The sequence below is a fragment of the Neolamprologus multifasciatus genome, chromosome 10, assembly GCF_963576455.1.
Source record: "Neolamprologus multifasciatus chromosome 10, fNeoMul1.2, whole genome shotgun sequence".
In the NCBI taxonomy this organism is placed as follows: Eukaryota; Metazoa; Chordata; class Actinopteri; order Cichliformes; family Cichlidae; genus Neolamprologus; species Neolamprologus multifasciatus.
In genome coordinates, this window is record NC_140448.1 from 20,936,110 (window position 1) to 20,962,183 (window position 26,074).

A 26,074-nucleotide genomic window follows, 5' to 3' on the forward strand; every position below is an offset into this window, starting at 1 on the left:
GGATACCAAACTCCCTGCAAAAAAGCTTTCAACCGAAACTCGATTAACCTGAAAAAGACTCCACATTACACACGAGAAAGAGGAAATGTCCGCTCCTGTATGAAAGGCAGCATCTGCACTTCTGGACACGGCAACCACCTGCTTTAACCTCACAACCTCCGGACTCACAGTTCCCTGGAAAGAGAGGACAGAGCCCAACCACACTCCAGCTGTGACATGCAACAAAGGCTCCTCTCTCCTTTTGTTCTGACTCATTTCAAGGGCTTTGATGTGAAGGCAAAATAGACGGTTTTATTAACAACATGTGTCAGCAAGAGAAGGCGTGTGTGTTGATGCATTTGTGCATTTATCTCATTTAAGCCACATCTGTCTTCTTGCTTCTGCAAGTGTTCCCAGACAGATCTTAATATGTCAGAGGGTTAAAAAAAACAAAAAAAACCATCCTGCTGAATATGCAAGTCTGGGCATCGGCTACAGAGGCCTGAGGTTCCTCTTTGAAAGGTGTATCAACTGTGAGCAACACCTTTTCTCCACCGCAGGCTGAGAGTTTCCAGGACATTATCACAGACATGGTGAATTTGGATATGACGGTTCAGCGCTCCAGGCTAAGAAATAAAAACCTTAAACTGCAAATTGACTTTAAAGAGGTTTGCTGGGGGTAAATAAATCTCACTAAATTCCACCAATATATTCCTTTAGGGTCACAGATACCCATTACTATTACTCCATAACTTAAGTATCTGGGAATTACTGCACTGAAGCACATTTTCCAACCTAACCTTCACACGTGACGCTTTATAGAGAGCCAGACCCAGCACACTCGCACGGATGACATTTCTAAGGTGTTTCTTTATTAAAATTCTCAGTAAAGTCTTCAGACTTGTAGCCAGTGGTATGTTAACATTTTTGCAGGGTGCAAATTGACTATAAAAATCCTGGTTCAACATGAATCCTTTCGCTAAATGTGCAACATCACTCAGAAGGGTGGGTTGTCAGGTACAGCCATTCACCAACATCACCTTAGATAGTTGCAATTAAACAATTTGCTCCCGTAACTTCTTGCAGTAAAAGTAAATTTTTAAACAGCTGTGAAAACTGCAGCTGTCTCTTTTATGACCGAACAGCAGCAATCAGTTATCCGAGTACAGAAAGTAAAAGAGCATTCCTGAGAGTTCAGCTTCCCTTCTCAGTTCCTGCTCGATTCCGGGTGTTTTATGATCTTTAGAGTACACCAATGTGAAAACATGAATGTAGAGCCGGTTAAATGTAGAGCCGGTTAAATGTACTCGCCACACATCATGTTTACCCTTTAAGCAGCATTTTTCTTAAAGTTGACAGATCCCTTACTGCTTTTAAGGGAGAAAAAGGCAGACTGCTACTACACCTGCAGAAGCATGAAGAAACTGAAGCCAAATTCAAGAACGTTCTTTAGTCAAGTTGGTTTTTATTGGATTGCAAGTGACAGTTTTCCACTCCTGGCAGCTGGATTCAGTTGCTTTACGCAGAGAAACGAGTCCTAAGGTTAATGAACATATCGCTTTCACTTGTTAAATGGCATTTCCTCCATACAGCTGTAAAGATCCAAAGTATAGTCAGGAGTCAGCAAAAAGTTGTAAGTGCTCTACACATTTTATTCCCCCATATTTTCCTGCACTTTAATATTAAAACTTAAATGGCAAAGAAAAAATATCAGTTTTGCTTTCCCAAGTAAGTATTTTGTTTTACTGAATACTACATATATAATGACAATATGTCATGTAAAAAAAAAAAAAAAAAAAAAAAAAAAAAACATGACAGTGACCCACCATGTACTTTCGTGTACACCATGAAAGTATACCACATGATTCAGCAGCTTATAAACCACCAGCAACAGCTACTGTTTATGACTTTCACGAGTCTCTCAAAAGGTTGAGTCTCACTCTTTTTTTAAGACATCACTTAAAGTTTGAGATGCCTAAATAAATATTCTCAATCTGGTTGAGATTTGGACTTTGGGACAAAGTATCACCTTGATTCTTTTCTTTGTCAGCTGTTTTGTTGGGATCATTGTCCAGTTTTGGCAACGTGTTAGCTATCTGACAGTCTTATATACACAGGAGTTCATGGTTGACTCATTGTCAGGGTCCAGGTCCTGTGGCTGTAAAACAAACCTAAATCATCACCGTCCCACCACCGTGATTAAAACCCCTCATACAAGCCCTTTTTAAATGACCAGAACACCTTTACTCTTTGTGCAAGAGAGAAAATTCAAAAGGTTTTGGAAAGAAGAGAAGATGAGCTTTAGGGCATTACAAACAGTGTAACCAACTCATTTAGCAGAGTAACAATAGGTTGTACAACTTTGTTTTAAGTGTATTTCAGTCAAAATATGTTGCAAAAAGGGAGAAAAAAAAGAAGAACTTACACAGTATTTTGCGGCAATGCAATAATTTAGGTTAAAGTAGTGCAAGATGCCTTTAAATTATTTCAGTAGTTCCCGTAAACAAAATTGCAACTTTGTGGCTAAGCAGATAAGGAGCCTCTATCATTGACACACATGACTTCATGCATATGTAAAGGCTCACCACATGCACCAGTTCTGCAATTAACTCACTGTACGTGTCAGAGAATGATGTATGGGTTGTGAGGAGTGCAAGAGTTGTAAATTTAAAAAAGCTTACATTTATCTGCAAATCCCACTTCCTCTTTACAGTTTCATGAATGATCAACTATAATTAATTCATGATGGGTTTTGTGCATTTCTAACCATGGCATGAGAGCAACAAACGAACTTGTTGCTTTGCAGTTCCTTTTTCAGTTCCTTGAGTGACTTCTCTTTGCATCTCTACATTGTGACTATAAATTCATACTGAATCATTTTAGGTTTAACAGGGCAAGGAACAGATAACGAAAAAGAGAAATGGCATTTTTATTTTTATGCATGCTTCACACCTCGTGAAGACTGCCTCTACATTAATATATGGTCAAATGTGTGAATTTGCGAGTAGGCGCAACCGCAGAGAAAAAAGGAAATATGTCATCCTGGTCTGTATGCATCTATTGAGCCTATACTGGACGTAGAAGATGAACCAAAAACAAAAAGTCAGAATTATCACAACACACAAGTACTCGAGGGGTTGAGTTACTGTATTGCTGCCAAGCAATGTAACTGAATAACCATAAGCTAAAATATTTACAAGCCTTCGTCCAGCTTGAATACTGGACAAGTATTCGGATTCTAACTGATTCTGAATCCAATACTCCACGTCAAAGTTTCAATTAATCAGATGACAGGGCAGCAGTAGTAACGCCAATTTAAAACTGATATAGATAAACAAGCCATTTCTGCTTCAAATCGCTTGTCTTTGTCACAATTGCGGGGCGATCGTGGCTCAAGAGTTGGGAGTTCACCTTGTAATCGGAAGGTTGCCGGTTCGAGCCCCGGCTTGGATAGTCTCGGTCATTGTGTCCTTGGGCAAGACACTTCACCCGTTGCCTCCTGGTGGTGGTCAGAGGGCCCGGTGGCGCCAGTGTTCGGCAGCCTCGCCTCTGTCAGTGCGCCCCAGGGTGGCTGTGGCTACAATGTAGCTTGCCATCACCAGTGTGTGAATGTGTGTGTGAATGGGTGGATGACTGGATGTGTAAAGCGCTTCAGGGTCCTTAGGGACTAGTAAAGCGCTATACAAATACAGGCCATTTACCATTTTACATTTAAATGACCTGATACGACCCTACTAGATTTTTAATGAGGATATTTATTACACTGCAACATGAATGTTTCTCCAAAAGTTGATTCTGTTCATCTTAGACGTAGCGTTTTCAGTGGGAGAAACGTTTCGTCACTCATCCAAGTGACTTCTTCAGTCTCAGCTGACTGCAGGTTTCCCCCATCTTATAAACAGTACATTTGCATAATGACTGAAACCAGCCCACTGAAGGAAAAATGGACTGGGAGGTCAGTTCCTTCATCATGATTATGCAAATTCTCATGATCATTGATCAACAACCACTGATCAATTCCTTCCGTGGGCTGCAGTCATTATGCAAATGTACTGTTTATAAGATGGGGGAAACCTGCAGTCAGCTGAGACTGAAGAAGTCACAAGCCGTTTTAAACATGAATGTTTATGACACACACAGAGTCTACTGATGTCCTTACTTTGAGCAAACTCTAGAGTTCAATGCTAATGTGCAATAAATACACAATGTGAGATGGATATCTTTTCGTGCGCATTAAAACATATCCATCACAAATTACTGACCAATTTTCAAATGGCCCAAAAAAAAAATAAAAATTCCACTATTGATCGCATGAGGGCACATATGGAATAGAAGTAGCAATAAAGTAGGCAAACTTGCAGATTTGCACAATTATGAAGCAATGACTGCTGGTCTGACAAAAAGATAGAGATTATGAAATCCTTTTTGCCTTACATACATCATACCCACTAGACATTTTTTTTAATTTACACAACCTTTAAATTTCTTCTTGTGTGTACAAATGTGTATGCATGTGTGTGTGTGTGTGTGTGTGTGTGTGTGTGTCTCAGATTGTCTCCAGTGTCAATGCAAGACAACAATAGCAAAATAGCAGGGCTGTGTCGTGCCCTAATTTCCTTTTCATCCATGCTACGTCACAGATAGAGGAAGACCCCCAGCCCCCACTGTGCTGTGCTGCGGTGGAAACACGCGCACACACGCGTTTACTGTATGCATACAAATCTTCTGCAAGCAGAAATGTGCCTCTATTAGGAAACACACACGATGTACAGCGTGCACAGTTAGAGTATAACTGCACGCATACACACGTAACTGTATCATCTTTGTTCTTATGCAACATATGCAGAGGAAAGAGTGAAACGCCTCTCTTTTCTGTCTCCATTTTTTACTCTTTTCCACACATTTCTTTTTCTACTCTTTTGTTTCACCAAGCCAGAGGCTCCTCTATAGACACTTTTTGAAGAAAAAAAAAAAAAAACAAGGTCATGTTAGCTTTTAAACAGTGCGAAACACAACCGCACCCCCCACCTCCTTTCCTCCTTACGTACTGGTTCTTTCATTTGCCTCCCAGCACAAACTCTTCTTTTGCTCTGGATGTTAAAAAGAAGAAGAAAGAAAGAAAGGTTCAGTCGTGCCATAATTGAGAATTAGTTATGGTGTGGTGTGCACTTGTGTGTGCGTATAACCCTCATCCATCAGAATAGTTGATAGCTGAACTACTGAATAACCGCCATTACCCCTGTTGTTACTAACCAAAAACACAGTGGGTGGCTACGGAAAAAAGAAAGACAGAAGGTGACGTGAGAAAAAGAATGAAGCCTTTTTCACTCACAGATTTTACCTTTAAGAACAGCTCGCTTTACAGCGCAATTGCATGTTTACACTTAAACACACCAAGCCAGCGCGATGGCACCAAAGTGTGTGATTTTACATAGCGTGCCGGTGTTAAAGAACCAGAGGGGTGTGGCACCAAATGCAACAGCATCACAGTGGGAGCTGAATTGGCTCTGTCACTACACAGACTGCTGGCTAAAAGGCGTTTTATTCAGAACAGCAACATGGAGTAGAAGCATAATATTCCCGCCATTAACAGACGGTCTCAGAGCTCCAGGGAACTCCTGCTTCTTCTTCTTCTTCTCCTCTGGGACATTTACACATTCACTTAGCCAGCAGCCTATTTGTGAGGTTGCCAACGACAGTTAAAGGTCAATTTGAAGTCAGAGTAAATGCTTGAAAAGAAAGCCATTATCAAGATGGCCCTAATGGGTGGAAAGCCTGTTTTTAAACCAGTAACAGACAGCATGCAGCTAAGCACACTTGCCTGAACAATATGCTTGTGCTTTTAGTTAGCCTTTAATATATGCACACACTATATTTTTGCAGCCAGGAAGCATTACAGGTTTACTACAACATGTTCGTGTAGCTGTAATTCTTAGGGAGTAAATTTACTTTAATAAAGTTTAGCCATCAACTATTTCTTCTACAGACCCAGCTCTGGCATTGTTTTACTGGCTAAACCTGGTCTGCACATCATAACAATCACAGTTAAAATACTGTGGTCATCAAAAATTTTACTATTCAGCCATTTGTGTCCAAACTACAACAGAGACAGGGATCCTTATAAAGCCATAGCTACACCAACTTATGCAGATGCCTGAACTTTCCTTACACTCCAACAAAATTTAAAAATTTTAAGTTACTTAGTGATTGAAAATCACATGAAAATCAAACACGATTCACTTCTTTGTCCCTCGTCTCTGGGTTGTAAAGGAGCACAGTTTGTCCTCCTGGCATCTTTATCGTCCGTCTGGTAGCAACATCTCATCAAAAGTGTAAATCCAACTAAACAACATATATATTACACACAGACCTCATACTTAAAGAATGCACTATGTCCATATTCTCAACATGTGCAACCTGGCATGCATGGTTAAGGAACATTATCTATATGGATGTCATGCTGTCCTTTTCTGCACATCCACGCCTGCACGACAGTCTGATTTTAACATATCATATTCATAAACCATCAGACTAAAACAGTTATATACACACTGAGTAGTCACCAGAAAATATTCTAGGAGCGTTGAGCTTTTTGGTGGGGGGGCTTGCTGTTATAATACATCAGCAAGCTGCTTTCTACTCAATTCACAAAAAACTGTGGGTGTTAAAATTTGTCTTATTTATATACAGTGACCACATACATAATGTGTGGCCTTACAGGATGGCTATAGATCAGTAGGTAGAGTAGGTCATCTACTGAATGCAAGGTTGGTGGTTCAGTGGCTGATTGGCTGCTCCATTCTTCATGCTTCATCCTTCGGAAAGAGCACCCCAAGTAACTCTCTGATGTGTGAATGGGTGAATAAGGCATGTTGTATAAAACGTTTTGAGTGCTCAAGTAAAAAAGTACTATAGAAGACTCAGTTCATTTACCACTGGAACCAGTATAGGGTTCAAGGGGAGGCTAGATCAGTCGGTGACCTCCTGGTGATCACTGGTCCCTAGAGAAAAGTGTTCACAAAAAGAGGTATATGGTGATGTCACTAGCAGACTGCTGTGATTGCCTGTAGTTTGCATTGGGCACAATGCAAATTCATGCAATTCATCTGTAAGCAGTCGCCAACTGCTTGTAGAGTGGAAGCAGGAAGTGTGAAAACCAGAAACCGAGACTATTTTCTTCCAAAGTAAAAGCCTCATCTTTTCAAGTGTGTTAGTGGCAGCAATAAGGTAAAAGTTAGATTTTGAAGACAAACACTCTCCATTTCTGGCTAGCAGCACACTTTTTCCAAGTTTCAGTACTGCTTGGCAAGTAAATTGTTTGCTGATGAATCTGTAACATCCACTAAAACAATCTGCTACCAACAAAATCGATCATCAGGAGGTTTTTGGTGTAGCACCCTATTTACACCCAGGTTCACCCAGCGAGAGCCCTCACTCACTCGACACATTTCACTTGTGACCATTGGTGGACAGGGAGTCGTTGACTGATCCCCAGGATTATGAGACTGAGGTCTAACACAGAGAGAAAGTTGGGATAGTACCTAGAAAGAAAAACAACCTGTGGGGCTTGGGCCAAAAAAAACAAAAAACACCATTAGTGGCTAATCTACAAAGACTAGGGCCAGATTGTTTAAAAAACTGTCACAATTGAGCTCCGAGACTCCAAACTGGAATATAATTACAGGCTGAAGCATTGTTTAAATAACTGAAATATAAACAGCAGTTATGACTGTGAAACAGTATTGGGTAAAAATGGCAATGGTGAATTGTTGGGGTGGTCATGTTAGGTTCAATACAGGTCCTTTGTCTTTAACTGGTTACAATAATTACAGCAGTTTTCTCATTATGTGTCTTAGACAGGTTCTAAAAACAACTAGACCTTTTAGCTTATCACAAGAACCAAGATAAGGCTATTACAAATCAAAACACTTGCATAGTATGTTTTCAATCAATAGTGTTTATACCAGAACTAAATCACTGAGTTATATTTCCACATTTAAGATGTGAAACAAAAAATGATCAAGTATCACAACAGACTATAGAAGTCACAACCCTGAACCTTGAGACACACCTTTAGCTGAAAACATGGCAAAAATCACGTGTTGCTGTCATGCAAGCGTCTGAGCACACTGCCTCGTTTCCTTCAGAGCTCCAGTGAACACTTAGCTGGTAATTACGATTTGCTTGGCTGATTGAGCCGTGTCATGTTAGAGGTGGAGCAGAGAGCCAAACATTTCTACAGCCTCAGTAATAACAAGCTAGGTCGACCCTAAAATGACATCTGGCTAACACACGCAATCGCATTAACATCTGCGTGTGTGCACACATGGGCATCTGCTCGTGCGCATGTTCATCTCACGTCCCACGTTTGTGCACGCTTCGAAACTACTTATTCAAGTGAGGGTTTGTGGCTGTCAGAGTCTATACTAAAACACAGTTTGTGTGCGTTTGCATGTGTACAGGCTTTGGTCTGAATGTGTCTACATCTGTAATTGCTCCATAAGCCAGTCTGTTACCCTCAAACAGGATGGAGCTGCTGTTAATTTGCAACAGTGGCAATGGCACCTCTGCAAGCAACATTCGTTTTTTGGTAAATAATATGACGACTATGTGATGAGCAATTACATATCAAATGTGGAGACTCTGTAAAAAATGAAAAATAATTTGGGAAGAATAATAAAAAATAAATGCAGAAAAAATAAAGACATTGTCATTCCAGTCCAGTGTTAAGCTTTGCTGTTTTGTTCTGCTCTACCTCTACTTTATTAATGTGGAAGTTTATTGACTAGGGCAAAAAAGAAAAAGAAAATACAGTAAAATCCCCCCACTACGTTTATATGTTCTTACAGGAAATGCTTGACAAGGCTTCAAATATGAATGCTGCTGGAAAAGAAGGTATAAAGTCTAAACATGAGTATATCTGGAGCAAAGGAAGGTATATAAAACCGCCACAGTTTCTGTTTGGTCACCCAAAATAGCATCACCAACATTGTGTCTGGCCAAAAGTGATATATGGTCATAAGCACACTTTTAGTTTGCAAGTAGTCAGAAAGTCCTTTCTACAGAGCCTCACAACGTGCCAGTCAGATTGACCTTTTGACATGGAGGATATCGTGGGTATGGTGGCGTACAAATGGACTGTGCAGAAAGGGGATTTCAGGATATAGCAGGCAAAACAGTTTTGCTTAACTGTAACTGCTGTCAAAAGAAACAGAACCTTGACAAAAACATTAAAGAAACTCCTCTGACCCACATGTTTAACTCACCAGTCTCATCACATGACGAACTCTATTCAACTGAAAACCAAAAAGTGACAGGAACAGGCATATTTTACAGTAAGCCCAAGGTTAAAACTGTCATAATAAAAACACAAGTGAAAGCTGTCAGGCTACCCCAGGCAAACAGCAGCAAACTGTAACCAGCTCTAAACCTTAGGGGCTTCCCGGGACAGTCACACATCCCCCTCACTGTTTACAGAAAAGCCGAGGAGGTGGAGGTGTGTGTGCGCAGACAGTTACTTATGTAACTGCAAAGAGGACTCTGACATGCTGTTAGATATTACAGACCTGTTGCAACGAATTCAAAAGCACATGACGCAGCACAGCGCAGGTATACAAAGATTAACTCAAAAAATTTGCTGACTTGCTCTTTATTTGCCAGCACCCTGGTACAATAGCACAGAACACGCAACAACTTCTCCCTCTCTCATCCCGGCCTTAGTGAATCAGGTCACGCCGTCTGATTTCTGGATCCCACATTGGACAAAAGCAGAATTGTCTTCGTAGCCGCACATCAGCTGACCAGCGCTTTGTCGTGAAAGAGAATTGGGCTAGTTTGCTGTTAAAAAGGTATATTTAGCAGAGTGGAACATCTGCCCTTTGCAGGTTCTGTCCTATCTGAACAGTGTAAATAATAAACTACTTTGAACAAGCATGTTCAAGCTTCATCCCTGTTTGTGGTTTGCAAGGATCACTCTGTGCTGCAACAGCGAGGCCAAGTAATCCAAACAATTTACCTAACAGAGCAAGAAAGTCCATCATGATGTCTTTTGTGGTGTTAAGTTGTAGCCAAGAATTTTTGACAATTTGTCAATGACCAACTTCAGAGACTGGTTCAACTCGGCTCACGACAACAAACGGGCAATGGATATACTGTTTGTGCACTCTGGCCCTCTCATTAATGAGCAATGAAGATCTGCCCCATGGAAGACACGTTGGACAAACATGCCATCTTCCTGCTGCATCAACAGTTCTTCAGCAACATCTCCCAGGAGGAAACGGATCTCTGTTTCAGTCTCCAAGTGACACAACTTCCAATTTGGTCATGCACAAAAGCAGCCGTAGCATGCCTGAGTTCCTCTTAACTGGTAATTCAATAACTAGGGTTCATTCCCCAGAGGAATTTGGAAGACCTTTTCCAGTGCCATCATAACAGATTTTGTTAAACACATTACTACTGGTCATCTTAGCATCGGCACACCACTGAATATGTTGTTGAATACAATAATCTATTAAGCTTTAGCCAAAGAGATGATTTCACATATGGTTAAACCAAATTTCAGAGTCACTTTAAAAGTACTTAACTCATATCTGTGGTATTATCCAGTTCTGGAGTGCCAGTCATAGTTTCATTCACTCTTGCATGACATTCTATTATTTCTAGAAACCAGAATCATGGTCAAATACTGCCTGTATTATGAAAATTGTTAATGCTCAACAACAGCCAGTTTAATTTCCCATCACACAATCCTTTCAACTACAATTCTTTGAGCTGTACAAATGAAAGTACCCTTTATCTTTGTCATTATACCGCTGCAGCAGCAACATTGGTAAAGGTTTGACCTCCAAACTACAACTTTTATCAGTTCATTAGACAAAACAGAAACGGAGAGTAGACGTGTAGTGGCATCAACCTTGGCAAATTTGAATTTGGATGCCTTGCTCTTGTGCTCAACGACTTAATAAAGAATATATATTTGTGTTTTATCGACAACCAAAACATCTGACAGATTTTTTGAGAACTAATTTTTATTGCCATTTGTAGATGTGATAGGCTAAACTTGATTGGGAGCTAAATATCCATGAAAATTTCAAAAACATACCCCCAAAAGCTTTTGATTTACTGGACGCGTTTGAACTCACCCATCTCGCACCATCAAGCAGGTTTTTTTGTGTCTTCTCTCTCTTGTAGTTCATACTTTTTCCTTCCCGTTGTCCCTTTCCTTCCATCTATCTGCAGGGATCTCTGGCTCCAGGTAACCAAGCTACTCTATGTTTATTGTTTGTTGTTGCTCATTACTTTTCTTTCTTTTCTTTCCCCACACCTCAAACAGTCCTGGCTGTCTCCACATTGTTGTCATACATTACAGCAGCAGAGAACACTGGCGTTTCTCTGTAATGCTTCAAGGTCTTAATCTTACTTTGCCCTATCACCGTTTTCACACAAAAGCAATGTGACTTATTTCAAAGCACTTTAATAATAATGGATTGCATTTTATATAAGCGCTTTTCGGGGTCCTCAAAGCGCTGTACAATTCCATTATTCATTCACTCTCACATTCACACACTGGTGGAGGCAAGCTACAGTTGTAGCCACAGCTGCCCTGGGGCAGACTGACAGAAACGAGGCTGCCATATCGCGTCATCGGCCCCTCTGGCCAACACCAGTAGGCGTTAGGTGAAGTGTCTTGCCCAAGGACACAACAACCGAGACTGTCCGAGCCAGGGCTCGAACCGGCAACCTTCCGGTTACAAGACAAACTGCCAACTCTTTGAGCCATGATGGCCCACGATCACTTTGAACATGATTTTGTTGATAAATTATTATCTTTATTATTATCATTAGTAGTAGTAGTATTACAGAACAATTTTAGCACTGTATCTTCCTGAGAACCGAGGAAAAAAGAATCTTCCCATTAAACGCTTTTTTCTTTGGAGCTAAAAGAGGTAACCCAAATACAGGAGATATCAATGGAAAGCCCAGGAGGTCCTCTATGTAGTACATCAGGACTTAATAAGGTACCTGAAATAAGTCAAAAGATATAGACTAAAAACAAATGTCCATCACAGAGAACATGCATTAAACAGTACTTTTGCACCAACAAGGGGATTCCCAAAGAGCTACTGGGAAACTGGCATAACACAGCAAGTTGTTTAATGTGTCCTTAAAAAGAATTGAGGAAACAACCGGAGGACAAAAGAAGAAGCGGCAGGTCTAAATATATACACATCTATAGCAGATGAGCAGCATCTGAAAATTGTATCTTACGAACCAGTGGTCTTTGATTTTTTTTCCTATCAATCATAGATTGGTCTCCCCAGAGCCCTCACCTCAGTGTGGGATCATCTCAACAGTGAAGAGAGCAAAATTCAGCCAACATCCACAGACGAGCTTTGAATGTCCTTCAAGATGCTTGGAGAACTATTCATGAAGATGACTGAGGTAACATGAAATGTTACCTAAGAGAGTTCCGGCTGTGTTAAAGAATTAAAGTTGATCTTATCCGACATCGACCGTCATGCTCATTACAATTGTAAAAACTATGTTTTTGCCTTGGACACTGGATTTCCATGTATCTTTGCACATGTTTCAGTGAAATCTATGCACCCATTTCCCATTTTCTTAGGAAGATATAAAGAAATGTGGGGTGGCTCAAGAATGTAGCACATCACTGTATGCAAGCAAACTACACTGAGTAAAAACAGCTGCTAACTGTCAATTTTAGTATAGTTGAACCATGACATCACAAATTCTGAATGTGTTCATTTGTTAAAGTTTATGCCAGAATACAATTTCATGCTGGTCAGTGCAGACATTTGGACCAGCCTCTAGAACATACCACAGTAATACTGACCACCGAATCTTCCCTCTTTACTGCACGTCATTTTGAGCCCTGCCCGTCATTAACTTTACATCAATGCAGACTTAAAAGGCGCAATAAAAAGTTAGACTTGAATAGTACTGACAGGACTATTAAAGACACAGCAAGTCTTTAATGACACTTGTTTGTCTTTGCACATGCTGATGAAAACTGTGTAGGCACAAGATTGAACTTTACACTACCGAAGCAGGAAGTGCTGTCACAGCCTCTGAGGTGCTCGTGACTCCCTACCAAAAGTGAAAGCCTTGGATTTCATATTTTTGCATGGAAAAAACTATTAGTTTAATCTTTTACTAGGGAGGTGGGATTATGCTTAGCCTTAGCTGAACCGTGGTTCACTGAAGTAAAGTTACGCATAAAAGTTACACATTAATGTTTTGTTTAAGGTTAGTAGCCATGGTTTACCCAGTGTTATGTGATAGGAGCTGCCCTGATTAGGACGATAAGATTAACATTTGAATGTTGGACATTTGCTGTTATTCAAATTCATATCTTCTTGCTTTTGAAGAATAAACATTAGATAAACCTTGGCATTAAATGTATTAAACACTAGCATGCATTTTCCGACCTTCTTTGTCGTACACGTCATGCATTAATGTTTGCTTATTTCCTCATTATTTCTCTTGTAAATATGGTCTTGGCCTGTAATGCTGATCGTGACTCCAAGTTTGACCTTTAGAGAAACAGAAATATTTTACCACCACACCTAAAAGTCATATTCCGTTCAATCCCACTCAGATTTTTACGCCTTTCTACAATAAATTTTTTTAATGTGAAATAAAGGCTTTTGTTTTTAGATTAAAGGACAACATTTGTAGCGTATCACAGCCTCAAATCCCATCAGATGAACAGCAGCAGATATCAATGTGGATGAAACACAGTGCACACCCCCTCTCTCACTGTAAACGCCTCACAATGTACGCTAATGGGAACAAATGTGCTGACAACATGAGAGGACACTATGCACTGTGATCAGTCAAATTCCCCCGCCTAGCCTCTCAGCATGCCTTATCAGAAACACACACACACACACAAAGCAGAGTGTAAGCCTTTCACATGAATCCAATGAAACTGAGACTTTCACACCTGGAGGCTTCTCACCTCTCAATCCTTGTGATTCTATCAAGCCCACATGAACCAGATTTGACTGTTTTCCCCTTTATTTCAATAATTAGGGATATCACATACAACTGTCAACTGCAACCTCCTCACACACATTTTATCAGTCTCACACACTCACGCCCCTTCCAACCTCCACTTACTTTTCAAAGCCTGGATCAGAGCCTTGCTGTCTTTAATCAGCTCTTTGATGAACTTGTTGGTTTTGTCCAGCTCTAGTTCGTGGGACTTGAGTCTCTCCCTGAACTGTGGACTGTCCAGGTAGCAGTCGCTGAATTCCAGGGCAGGTAATCCCATCTTCTGCACCACCACCCGGCAAAAGAATAAACGATTGGGACAGCAGGAGGAAAGAGGAACGAGATGATGATGATGGAGGGAGAAAACCTGTTGTTCTGGTGCTGCTTTTGCTGTTGTAAATGATAGAAAATCCAATTACAACATGAAAACAACAGGGCGGAGATGGACCCGAGAGAAATCCCTACCTACATAACCTCGTTTTTCTTTGCAAAGGAAAACACTCAGGCAGACACACAAGGCAGTAGCAGTAACACAACAAGACATCCAATTAAAATTAAATTTCAAAAGGGGGGGGGGGAAGACAGAGCTGAATAAGTGTCTGGAAATGGCTTTCAAAGAAAAGGTGTCCACTTGCTCAGGTAAGCCGGTGCTGCATTCCTCTCGAACGACTCATTCTGGACCGGACAGACTGAAACAGGGCCGAGGAGGAGGGAGGCAGCAAAAAAACAAAACTCCGCTCGTAAATGCGGTGTCTTCCCTGGGCGGTTTTAAATGCACTGTTTTCTCCCAGCACCGCTCAGCTCAGCGCCGCAGACCGTAATCAACCTACCCCGACAAGGATAATCCACTGATTGACGTCTGTCTAGACCAATGAGATGGCAAGGCACGACGTGGAGGGCAGTTTCGACCGTTTAGGGGCGGATCAAGCGGTGAGCTTCTCCAGAGCAAAGATGGGTGGGATAAAAGAAGGAGGGTCCCCTCTGACCAAGTTTCCTGAAACTGCATTGGAAAAGTGAACTCTCAGACTTGGATGGAAAGAGCAGCACCCAGCATATAAACAGTGAACATATTCGCACATTATTACTTCATTCATAATTAATTAGTAATTATTTCTTAGCAGGTAGGCTTAATTTTAGAAAGTCAACATTCTACCTTTGATACTTCAACCAATGTCAGCATGTTACACTCTAAACAGAAAAACAAAGAAAGTAAATCACTGGAAGAAAAGTTAATAGCTCACCAAAGTCAACACACATCTGATCTCCTAAGACCTGTAAATGTATGTACTGTATTTTATCCCGGTCCACTGGACCACTTCTGAACATCACCAACCACTACCCCAGCTTTGCCATCCTACATACCTGTGCCACTAGTTTACAAATCTCAGGTGTGGTTAATTAGTGCAATGAAAAGTTATATGCCAATAGTTTATGTCATTAAAGTATGAAGTTAAGCGACAAAGTGGTTGTCTGCTTTTGGTTTGTTTCTATGCAGTTATATTCGCTGTGTTTCATTACCACTAGATTCATCATATTAATGAAAAGCTAATGCAAGTCATCTATTTGAGTAATCCCATTAAAAGGCTGTTTTTCTGGAGATGATGTCACTCACAGTGCTTCACAAGCTAGGTCAATCAGCATACTATATCATGCACTTCTGTCCCACTACAGTGTACATGGAGGAAAATAAAGGGAGTATCAGGTACACAACATTTACCTTTAAACCGAAATGATGAGCTGATTACTTTCTTTATTAATTTCTTGGTTTTTCCAAAAGCTCAAATGCCAAAAATATTTGGTTACTATTGTATAAAATAAGGATTTCTGAAAGATTGGAAGGCATATCTTTACATTTGAAGAAGCGAACGGTTTACATTTTGAGTCGAAATTGCTTAATTGTCTAAATTTTCAAAGTTTCCATTGAATGGTGTGAACTTTAACCCGTGGGGTAAAATAATGTCAATTGGAGCTTCCCAGAAAGTAGGCTCGCTCTGGGATGAAAGACTAATAACTGGGTCACATGTATGAAATACTTTTCATTCATTTTATTTCAATGACTGGAACATGTTTCAGCTTAAAAGCGTCCCACAGGTCAAAACCTGTCAAAGGTCGAGTGAACCATCTTTTTGTGAATAAACGATCTGTGTATGCAGCGGCTCCGGAGTCTGGTTGGTGGGAGGAGACGGTGATGTCATTTCAACCAGAGCGGGGGATTTCTGTAGAGAGGAGAGGTACCCACCAAGGCTCCATCACCTCTGGCGCCCTCTACTGGTAAGATGCTGCATAAACAGAGAGGGGGCATTACGTGTAAGAGGTGGGAACTCGGAGACCCTTGCGACTCACCCTGTCGTATATGTATTTCTGGGAGGAGTATGCAAACTGAGTTACTGTCGATTGCGACACGCCAATTTACTGTTAATTTCGCAGTAAAAGAGCATACCTTATTTTTTGCACTGGATACTGGGAAAAACTGGCTGCGACTTTTGTATTTATCGCGTAAAACCAACCACACCTGAGCGCACTAGTTTGCCTTTTCTGAAAATCTGGTCCATAGTTGTTTGCATCACATTAAAACAGCTGTGATATTTTAAAATATAATGTAAAAAGTACGCCATATCATCAAAAATATATAAACATGTAACAGGCTGTAATAAATATGGTTCCAGATGGCTCTAAACTGGTAGTTTTAGATATGTTTTTTACACTCTATGGCTCTCTTTGATAAGAGGGAACATCCTTAATATAGTGATCTGATCTAGCTGTGAGCACTATGGGTGGGCTGATAGATCGATAGTATCGATATTTGATGGAAAGGCGTGATTTGTTGCATTAGCTAATAACTGTGGCAAGTAAAAATGAAAGCGATTTATCTTTGTGTTCAAAATTGTTCAAATTAATAGTGATTTATCTTACCATGACTCACTGTTCTCCCCTACATAGGCTATTGGCTTTGGCAATACTTGCTCTGTATTTATTTGATGTCAGCTTGATACTGATCTACTGGGAGATCCAGTAAAGCTTGATACAACCGTTATTTGAAGAGGCCTAATGCATTTCCGCCACTGATTCCTGTCCTGAGATCTCACTTCATGTCACTGATACATGCACACTAAGTGCATGTGGCTATTGTGTGAAAACAGCTCATATTTAGAAGTGTCACTTCCTCTGTCAGAGTAGAGCACTGCATCTAGTCGCTTGCTCATTACCCCATCTGTCACAGTCTGGTGTACGCAGACGTGCAATGTACAGGAAGTCACCTGTTGTTTATGTATAAATTTTAAAAATCCAGGAGGCTAGTTTAAGAACCAGAATTAACCACCACACAACGAGGTGATGCAGGAAACAGATTTTTCTTTAGGATCAGCATTTGGTCTTAATAATTCTCTGATAACGCCAAGAAAAAATAGACCAGAAAAAACTGAAAGGGAAGAAATTGTATCTGAAATGGAGAACATAGCACTTAATAAGACAACTGAAACAAATGCATTTTGATGACAAGCCCAAGACTGTCAGGAACTCAAGAATTTAGGTGGAATTATCTAGAGAAAAAGAAAGCACTGTTACAAAGCATCAGACACATTATTGGGGATTTAATTTTTGGCAGAATAGTTGTAGATTAATGGCACTAAATCAGCAGCATGTCAAAGATAAAAGCATATGATGACTGAGTGTCAGTTAGCCTTTTAAAGCCCCATAAAATGAATTCATGCAATATGAACTGAGATGAACCCAAGGAGAATTATCAGACTTTGGCTTTTTAATCTGTAACTTGTAGTTTGTTGGTTCACTCACACCAATTTTTTGGTGTCAAAGCTCTGACAAACAACACTATCTGCACACAATCTCACTGGCAGGCAAGGCTGGTGTACAAACCACAACATTAAGAAGCTAATTAGCCACATATTTGTTTCAGGAATGGAAATATTGAAGTTGATATTCACCAGCTGATCACACTCAAACACACAAACACCCAATAAATGCTAGCGTGTAAATGTGCATTTGATACTACTTTCACTGTTCTGATACTGTGCCAATAAAAAACTGAGAATTCAGGTTTAATGAGAATGCAGTATAATGGTGCATGCTCTAAATATGCCTGTGTCAGCTCTGTGGACATGAACAGCAGACTTGATTTTTGCAGACTGAAGCACCTCTAAGGTTAACCCATTCTGCCATCTTGTGGTTAATAGAAGCAAAGAAAAAGAAGCAGTTCAATGCTGATGGAACAGGTGAGAGAAAAGTAGGTCAGATTCCTCAGTTTTTGGTTATCACTCTTTTTTTTCTGCACATTCTTGACACGGTCTTGTGTTTCGTGATCACTTGACTTCAAAGGGATGGTTTTAACCTTTAGATGCACTGCAGAGGATGAATTGCGGAGAGAAAAATCCATTAGAAGAAGACGGGGACAAAGTAGTCAGTGTGAATATATCACCTAGCCTGCACACCGCCACTGTTTATTCTCACATAGCTGCAGGACAGACAGTGAACGGCTGCAAAAATAGATATTGAGATTGCCATGTCTTGGAAGCCATTTCCACCATTTTTAGAAATGTCAGCGCATCACAGTGCATATCCAAAAATGTCTATTTTTATAGGCTTTGGAAAATGCTTTTAATATGTCCTGCAGCATTTTGAATCATAAATTCCTATCACTCCCCCCAAATTCACAACATTAACCTTGTGTAAGAGCTAATGTGAGGCTGTCGATCATTACTGTGTTATCTTCTGGACTTACATTCCTTTTTTTAATGTTTTTTCCTCTCAGAGCTGCTTCAGTGTTACTGCCAGTCAAAAATCAGCCTCATATCTTTTGGTTAACCTTTTAGGAAAGTATGTCTGTTCATTTTCAAGATTACAGAGTCATTTCCTTCTTTCTGTTTTTTTTTTTAATGAATCTTTGTTTTGGATATGAAGTATTTTGTTGAAAATACAACTTTGTTTTTCCTTAATGCCTCATTTAAGTACAGTATTCCTCCATTTACACCCCACATACTTTTACTGTATACATGTAATGCACTCGTACTTTTGACACCTGGGCATTATATGTTTTGCAGGAATTTAATGGAATCCTATTATCCTTTAATATGGGAAGCAGAACTTGGAATCCAAAGGCACTGGGATTATGTTAATTCTGGGAGCTGAAGTCATTCCCTTTGTGTCTCTTATAAATGTTTATATTGTGTTGCCTGCCAGTGTCTCCAGGAGGACGCCACTACAAGAATGTATCAGTGCTCAGTCAGACAGGCGGCCTGGCTCATTTCTAGGGTCTGGCTTGTCCTCCTTCTCCCTCTCCAGTCGTGGATGGTAATTTTAGTCCTGACGTTAGCCTGTTAAAATGTGTCCTCTGACGTTGTTAGAAGAGGGGGTGAGGTGAGGGAGGAGTGGATGGAGTTCAAATTCATACTTAAGAAGCCCGTATAAAGGCCAGACACTTCACTGACAGAGAAAGGAGGAAGACAGTTTGGCACAAGAGGCCCCAAAAACTTTGTTTCAGTTAAGCCTCAGTTAAGAGGAAAAAAAGAGGACATGCTGGCTCAACGGGGGCACTGTCACATGACATTGTCACAGGTAGGTGAAGATGGCTTATTGTCTGTGTGGTAATATAGTTAGCTAGTAATTAGTGCTGCAGAGTTAAATAAGGATCTTCATAACACAAAATGAAGTTAATGTTTGTCTTTCTTTGTGCTTTCTTTTTGACTGTCTGGTCTGTGTGTGTACATATCTGTAACATACATCTGAACATCTGATACTTCTGTATCAATATATATGTATGTATGTATGTGTATGTATGTATATATATATATACATATACATATATATATATATATATATACATATATATATATATATAAAAAGATGTGGTTTGATGACCGTTAGAACAGCTTCTGGGTTTTTCCAAGGGTAGATGTATAGGTTAGTGATCACTGTCACTAACCTAGTTGTTTTGTTCTATAGGCAGGCCTGAAATACGAAAGAAACTGCTCAGTCAGAAAAGAGTGTTACTCAAGGGGTAAAGAGTTAAAGACAAGGTAACAACCAGTAGAGTGCAGGTGAGAATAATGAAATATTGTGGTAGATGAGTGGTTACAGTATGTGGTACAGTCCGTTTTACCACACAGTACAATCTGTTAGTCAAAGGCCAAAACAACTTACAGTGAAGCCAATTCAAATGAAATAAGAGAAAACGTCTTGTGAAGCACATGTAGAACTATTGCAAAGTGATTCAAAGTAAAAGAGGTGCTAGAAGCGTGCAAACTAAAGGGTGTTTACTCGGACCACTGCAGGGTCAACGGAAAGCCTCTAATTTTTGTGGCTTTCATTGCAACCCCCCCACCCCCCACCTTTTTTTTTTTCAAACTTTACTTTAGCTCACCGTCATGCTCTTCATCTTTACACTGAAATAAACACTAAAATACACACAGATTCAAGCTCTCCTCCCACACATCTGTACTCTGACTCGGTCATTGGTTGGACTTTTGACGTCATTCCCACTTGCTGCTCTGTCCGAAGGTCCCCAAGCCAGTCTGGCACAAGCTCTCATGTCCAGTAATCCTGTCCTCCAGATCTTGTTCTTAGGAAAAACAGACCGCCAGTGGGTAGGCCTTACATTCCTCCTGTGGCTTTCACTTTCCCTCGCTCTCTCTCTTTTTCCCCTTCTTCTCTCTGCTTCTTCCAAGACATTCCAGATGTGGGCTAACTTGGCTCTTCAGCAGCTATACCTCCGGTTTCAAATGATAACAAAGACCCGTGCGTGTTAGAGTATCCCCACTGGCTTGGTCTGCCACTGCTGTTTCTGGACTGGATTGACTTTATGACAGCTACCGCTGCTCTGGGATCTCAAGCATCCAGGAAATAAAAACTATACTGACAGTGTGGCTTTAAAATGAGCTTGACTGTTTTTTGAAAAAGCTGTTGAGGAAGCAGGGAATCCAGGGGTAAGACCAAGAGGGCTGCCTGGGCTCTAAATTCTCATATTGATAGTCGCTGATTTGTTGACGTGTTAACATGTCTGTTAAATCCAGCTGAAACGATAGATTAGTGTTAATGCTTCAGAGAGTGTAGGAAGAATGTCAAGGGTCCAATATCCCACTAGTAGAATTCAGCGTCATGTGTTTGCACCTATTTGTAAGATTATGCTGGCTAATATAAAACTTACTAAAAGGAAGTTAAACAATTACCACAAATTTCTCTCTTGGCTGTTATGTCCATGTGTTGGTTATTTTGTTGTCTTGCCTCACACTGATTTCAGGTGTAAGATTACATCACCCACCATCTGGAAATTATTTTTCCAAAGAGAATCAAAGTGATGCTCAGTTCTAAAACAAGTCCGGTCATGTTGCTGCCCCTCCTGGCCTTCATCCAGAACTGATCCCTGGATGGTTTTATCACTTCATAATAAAGTGTGTTCCTTAAAAGGCTGACAGAAAGTAACAGAGAGCCAGGCAGATGGAGAAAGTGATTAGGCGAGGGTAGGAAAGGGGAGCATTTCCTGTAATCATATTATGAAGGCGACGTTGTCCTCCCCTTCCTCTTTCGTCTTGTGTCTCAGCCGCAGTCCAGGTGACGTGAACAGTGAACACATTGGATCTTCTCTGTCGTTGCAGACACAGGGACATCACACTGCTTCGTCCATACCTCAAACTCTTTGTGTGATGTCTGAGGGAGACATTACAGTGCTGCCTTTTGGACCTGGGTCCCTGGACCTGTCCAAGCAGGAAGCCCAGACACTGACCAGGCTCTACAGTATGAATGGAGGCTATCACCTAAGGATTTTACCAGATGGAACCGTCAATGGTGGGAGGCAAGAAAATGACACATATGGTGAGGAAAAAAACAAAAGAACTGTTTGATTTGTGATTGCTGGTTATATTTCAAAATCAGGAGCCAGAGATTACGTGCGAGATATGAAGTTAAAAGTCTTCGTGATTGTTATAACGATGGTAAACAAAAGAGAATGGGTAAACTTAAGATGTTTTGATTAACGGTTATGAGGGTATGAGGAAAAGAGGACATCTTACCACTAAAGGAATAATAATTAGGCTGCTGGTAAAGCTGCTCAGTGATTTGGTTTTGCAATAATAACATCTTAACCTGTGTACACATTTGGACAGCAGGGCCTAGTTTCCCTGAAAAATACTTACTAAACTTTTATTCTGGGATATCACAGTTACATTGTTTTTACATGATTTGATCTTCCAGTTAGCCTTGAAAAGAAAACAGAAAAAAACAAAAAAGCAATAACGCTGTGGTGTTGTGTTGCGTAATGTGTGTTGCAGACATCCTGAGGCTGAAGGCTGTGAGTGCGGGGGTGGTGGTCATCAAAGGTGAGGCGACAGGAAGGTATCTGGCTATGAACAGAAATGGACGCCTCTGTGGAGTAGTGAGTTGTGTTTTTATATATATATATATATTGCAGTTTGACTTAAAAATGAATTTTGAATGGAAAGGTTGAACCCACTACAGATTGCAACAAATGCTCACTGGTCTGTTTGTCTTTCTATGTAACAGTTTCAATTCTTTTTTCATCAAATCACACAATTGTTCATTCATTTCTCAGCGTAAGTTTAAACTCGCTGATTGTTACAGTTTTGTAACAAGTTGTGCAAAACAGCCTAGATTGCAAAACAGTGGAAAGTGTCAGTGTAATTAGCAAATTGCTGTGACTAATAATTTGTCACTGGGATGTCTAAAATAAAACAGACAAGCTTTATTTTGGAGGGTTGTTATGTCGATTATCATTTTGGTGATTCAGTATGTTACACTATTCCTCGTGGTATTCCTGCTCAGTTACTGTTTGTGAATGCCCGCATTACCTTTAACCGTATATTAGAGATATAATCAATCACCCCCCCCCCCCCCCCCCCTTTTCATTTTCTTGCTTCAGCAAGCTCTGAACGATGAGTGTTACTTCCTGGAGAAATATGAAGAGAACCATCACAACACGTATCGTTCTCAGAAGTACAACTGGTACGTCGCCTTGAAGAGGAACGGCCAGCCCAAAACCGGACCAGACACCCACCAGGGTCAGAAGGCCGTTTTTTTCCTGCCAAGGCCTGCAGGCAACATGTAAAGCCAGATGTCAGCAGGCACTGTATATTCGCTAAAATGTTTAAATGCACAATATTAGTGTAAAATTACACTTGACAAATGATTATGAGGTCACTGAAAATCTGTTAGTTCTGGTAATGGCTGAGGCAAAACTCTTACTGGGCTAAATGTCGCTCTTCATACACAAATTTAACATTTGACTGAACCATTTATAAATGATCATTGTATGGATATGTGATCATATCCAGCACAGTTTTTTTTTTGTAAGTGCATAGCATATAAACTTTATCTCACTGCAGATAGAAAATATATAAAGTGATTAATTTAAACCCTGATTTGAAATACCACAGGGAGGAAAAAATATGCAATTTACATACATAAATGTATTTAGCATTACTAATGTCTGGCACAAAAAAAAGAATATAATTAAAGAATAAAACCAAAAATATGGCATTGAATTCAAAATTTAAGAAAGGAAAGATATTCAAGGTTTACGGTAGTAATCCAAAAATGTCTTATATGGATTGAATTAATAATAATAATTGAATTTCAATCAATAGATATTTAGTCTTCCTAAACAATTCCTCATTTTGTAATGAATATGTCGATCGAGGGAGTCAAGAGAGCAAAGATGATATGGTGTTACTGTGAAGCCAGAATTCTTCCTTTTAAAACAGCAGCTCTTAAATAATTTGTGTTGCTAAGAATTATTATTGTATTAATATATTGTATTTGTGTGACTGTTGGAAGGCTGACAGACCTATAAAAGCAGATGTGAAAACTTTGTCAGAGAAACGAGTGAAGCTTTTATTAAGTGTGTTTACGTAAGATGTATAGCAGGTATATAACGTAAGCTTTCTTTTATTTTGTAAAATGCTTCACAGTTCAAGTAAATTCCCCCCTTTTTAATTTTGATTTAAAATCCTGTTACTGTAACTTTATCCTAGATTATTATGAATATGTATTTATAAAGATTTATTGCTAATTGCTAATTGCTAACATTTTCTAAATAATGTATGCTTACAGTGAAGGAATAAAAAGGTAACTATATCACCTTTTCACAAAGTAATACATATTGTATTCACTCTATTTAAATGTAATGAATAAGCCTGTATTATTATACATGAATGAATAAATACTATTTTTGATTTACTGTATTTATGATAGTTATTACCTCTGCCAAGGAGCAATATGTTATTGGTAGGAGTTTGGTTGTGTGCCTGCCATTCTTTCGTTTTGTCTGTTGTAGCGTGGGTGCGTGTTAACGATCCATTAAAATCTGGCATGCATCCACTAAGGTCTTCACGGTCTTCAAATGGTCAAGTTATTGCTCAAAAACTGACAAAAAGCATTTTAACCTAGAAGCTATGATTCTTGCAAATGTGGTGTGTATTGATTGCATGTACTACAATTACACAAATAAAAAATAACAACAAATAATTACACTAAAAATGATGTCAAGTATATAAAAATAGGTTTCAACATGGCAGATACCAAAAGCCTCCACTTTGCACTTGTTTTTACAACACGAGAAACTTCTTGCATTTAAAAAACAAAATCAGTATATACAAAATATAATATTACTATTGAGCTGCCTTGGCGGATGTTTGTGCTCTTGTAGTGCCTTTAGTTTTGTATTTAGTCTGTTTCTGATGTAATCTCTATGACATTATTCCAGTGTGAAAACTGGTGTTTTATTGATAAATTACACTGTTAAAGATATTTACTAGAGGCAAAAAATACATTTGGCCACAAGATGGAGGCATTGTCTAAGCTTCTATGTATTGTTCTTGGGTTTACACGTCCAAATCCAAGTAAAGACGACTCATGTATATAACAGGCATACCTAAAAATTTATATAGTATATTTTTATATATTAACTGTCTTATAGTATGTACAACAAATCAATGTAAATTAAACCATCTGAAAAAGCAGAAGGAAAATAATCAAGGAAAGCAATCCCAGGAGTCATTCTACTATCTAACTCATTAACTAAATATAATTACATTTTGAAGGACTGGAATTTTATTTTTATTTCTACCTAAAATAATATTATGCTGTTAAAATGTTATTCCACCACCAAAATATCTGAAATAGCTGAACTTCCCCATAGATGCCAAACATCCAGTGTCAATTTCCTGCTGTTGACAGATTTTCATTCTTAGACACAATATGTGTACCGAGTAGTTGCATAACAAAGCACTTGCAGCTAATTTTTTGAAAACTGTAAGGAAACCCCATATGCACTAGTTTTAGTGAAGACTTTCTCCACTCCAGTCGAAACGATTGTAACCACAAAGCTGTGACAGATGCTACCAGCCCCATTCACCCCGATCAAGTATTTTCACCACATTTTTGGAAGCAGTGGCATTCTTCATCTAATCCACACTTAATGTGTAACGGCTGAAACAGTACATGGCCTGAAACGTTGTTTTAGAGTCAACTGTGCCAGGAAAATATCCTGGAGGAAACACTGGAACGTGGTTTAAAATGTTTGGGAGGACTGGAGCTGATTCATCTCTCCAACAAGTCCCATATTATTGTGGGATTTAAACAGAGTTGGCAGGGAACATTACAGTAGGATTATTACTTATCCAAGCACCATGAGTGTGACAAATTACTGTTTCAAGTTGAGCAATAGGTCTGCCCTTTCCTACTGAAATAATCATTTTGTGCATAAGTTAAATTAGAGCTAAATTAAAATACTTGTATTCCGTCTCCCCATACAATTTTTTCAGGAAATCTTAAATTCTCTATTGATCAACTTTTGTCATTGTCAACTATTTACATTCTAAACATTTATATGGGACATAGATAATTCGTTTAGAACAAACAATGCATTATAACATTTAAACTAAACTAAACTAATAGTAATTTAGATATGAAGCTCTCTGTAAAGGGCAATTCTGCATAGCAATTGCCTTTGCTTTCTGTATGAGTTCCTTATGTATAGTCCCTGACTTAAGGAGAATAAATATAAACATGCTTTAAAAAAAAATGTTTTCTGCTTTTTAAATTTGTTTTCTGTCAC

The 26,074-nt window shown here is 39.5% G+C and overlaps 2 protein-coding genes across 8 annotated transcripts in view; one reads left to right on the forward strand and one right to left on the reverse strand.

The window, feature by feature from the left end:
* Nucleotides 1–14,848, reverse strand: part of LOC146510192 (rho GTPase-activating protein 26-like) — an 88,519-nt gene extending 73,671 nt beyond the window's left edge. The window contains exons 1-2 of one of the 3 annotated variants that reach the window (XM_085175452.1): nucleotides 14,461–14,848; nucleotides 14,122–14,385 (exon numbers count right to left, since the gene is read on the reverse strand). In XM_085175452.1, coding sequence (XP_085031578.1) covers nucleotides 14,122–14,385; nucleotides 14,461–14,539 — 343 coding nt within the window. In that variant the 5' untranslated portion in view covers nucleotides 14,540–14,848. The remainder of the gene's footprint in view (nucleotides 1–14,121; nucleotides 14,386–14,460) is intronic. The other 2 variants (XM_085175454.1, XM_085175453.1) reach the window with 2 other exon arrangements.
* A 4,542-nt stretch (nucleotides 14,849–19,390) lies between these two features.
* LOC146510193 (putative fibroblast growth factor 1) lies at nucleotides 19,391–25,854 on the forward strand. Of its 5 annotated transcripts, none has more exons than XM_085175461.1 (4): nucleotides 19,391–19,563; nucleotides 21,600–21,816; nucleotides 22,272–22,375; nucleotides 22,880–25,852. In XM_085175461.1, the coding sequence occupies exons 1-4, from the start codon at nucleotides 19,522–19,524 to the stop codon at nucleotides 23,063–23,065; spliced, it is 549 nt and encodes a 182-aa protein (XP_085031587.1). In that variant the 5' UTR covers nucleotides 19,391–19,521; the 3' UTR covers nucleotides 23,066–25,852. The 5 variants fall into 5 exon arrangements, with proteins under 5 accessions (XP_085031587.1, XP_085031586.1, XP_085031588.1 ...); XM_085175460.1 differs by lacking the exon at nucleotides 19,391–19,563 and adding an exon at nucleotides 19,918–20,591 and having other exon boundaries at nucleotides 22,880–25,853; XM_085175462.1 differs by lacking the exon at nucleotides 19,391–19,563 and adding an exon at nucleotides 19,919–20,930.
* Nucleotides 25,855–26,074: the final 220 nt, after the last annotated feature.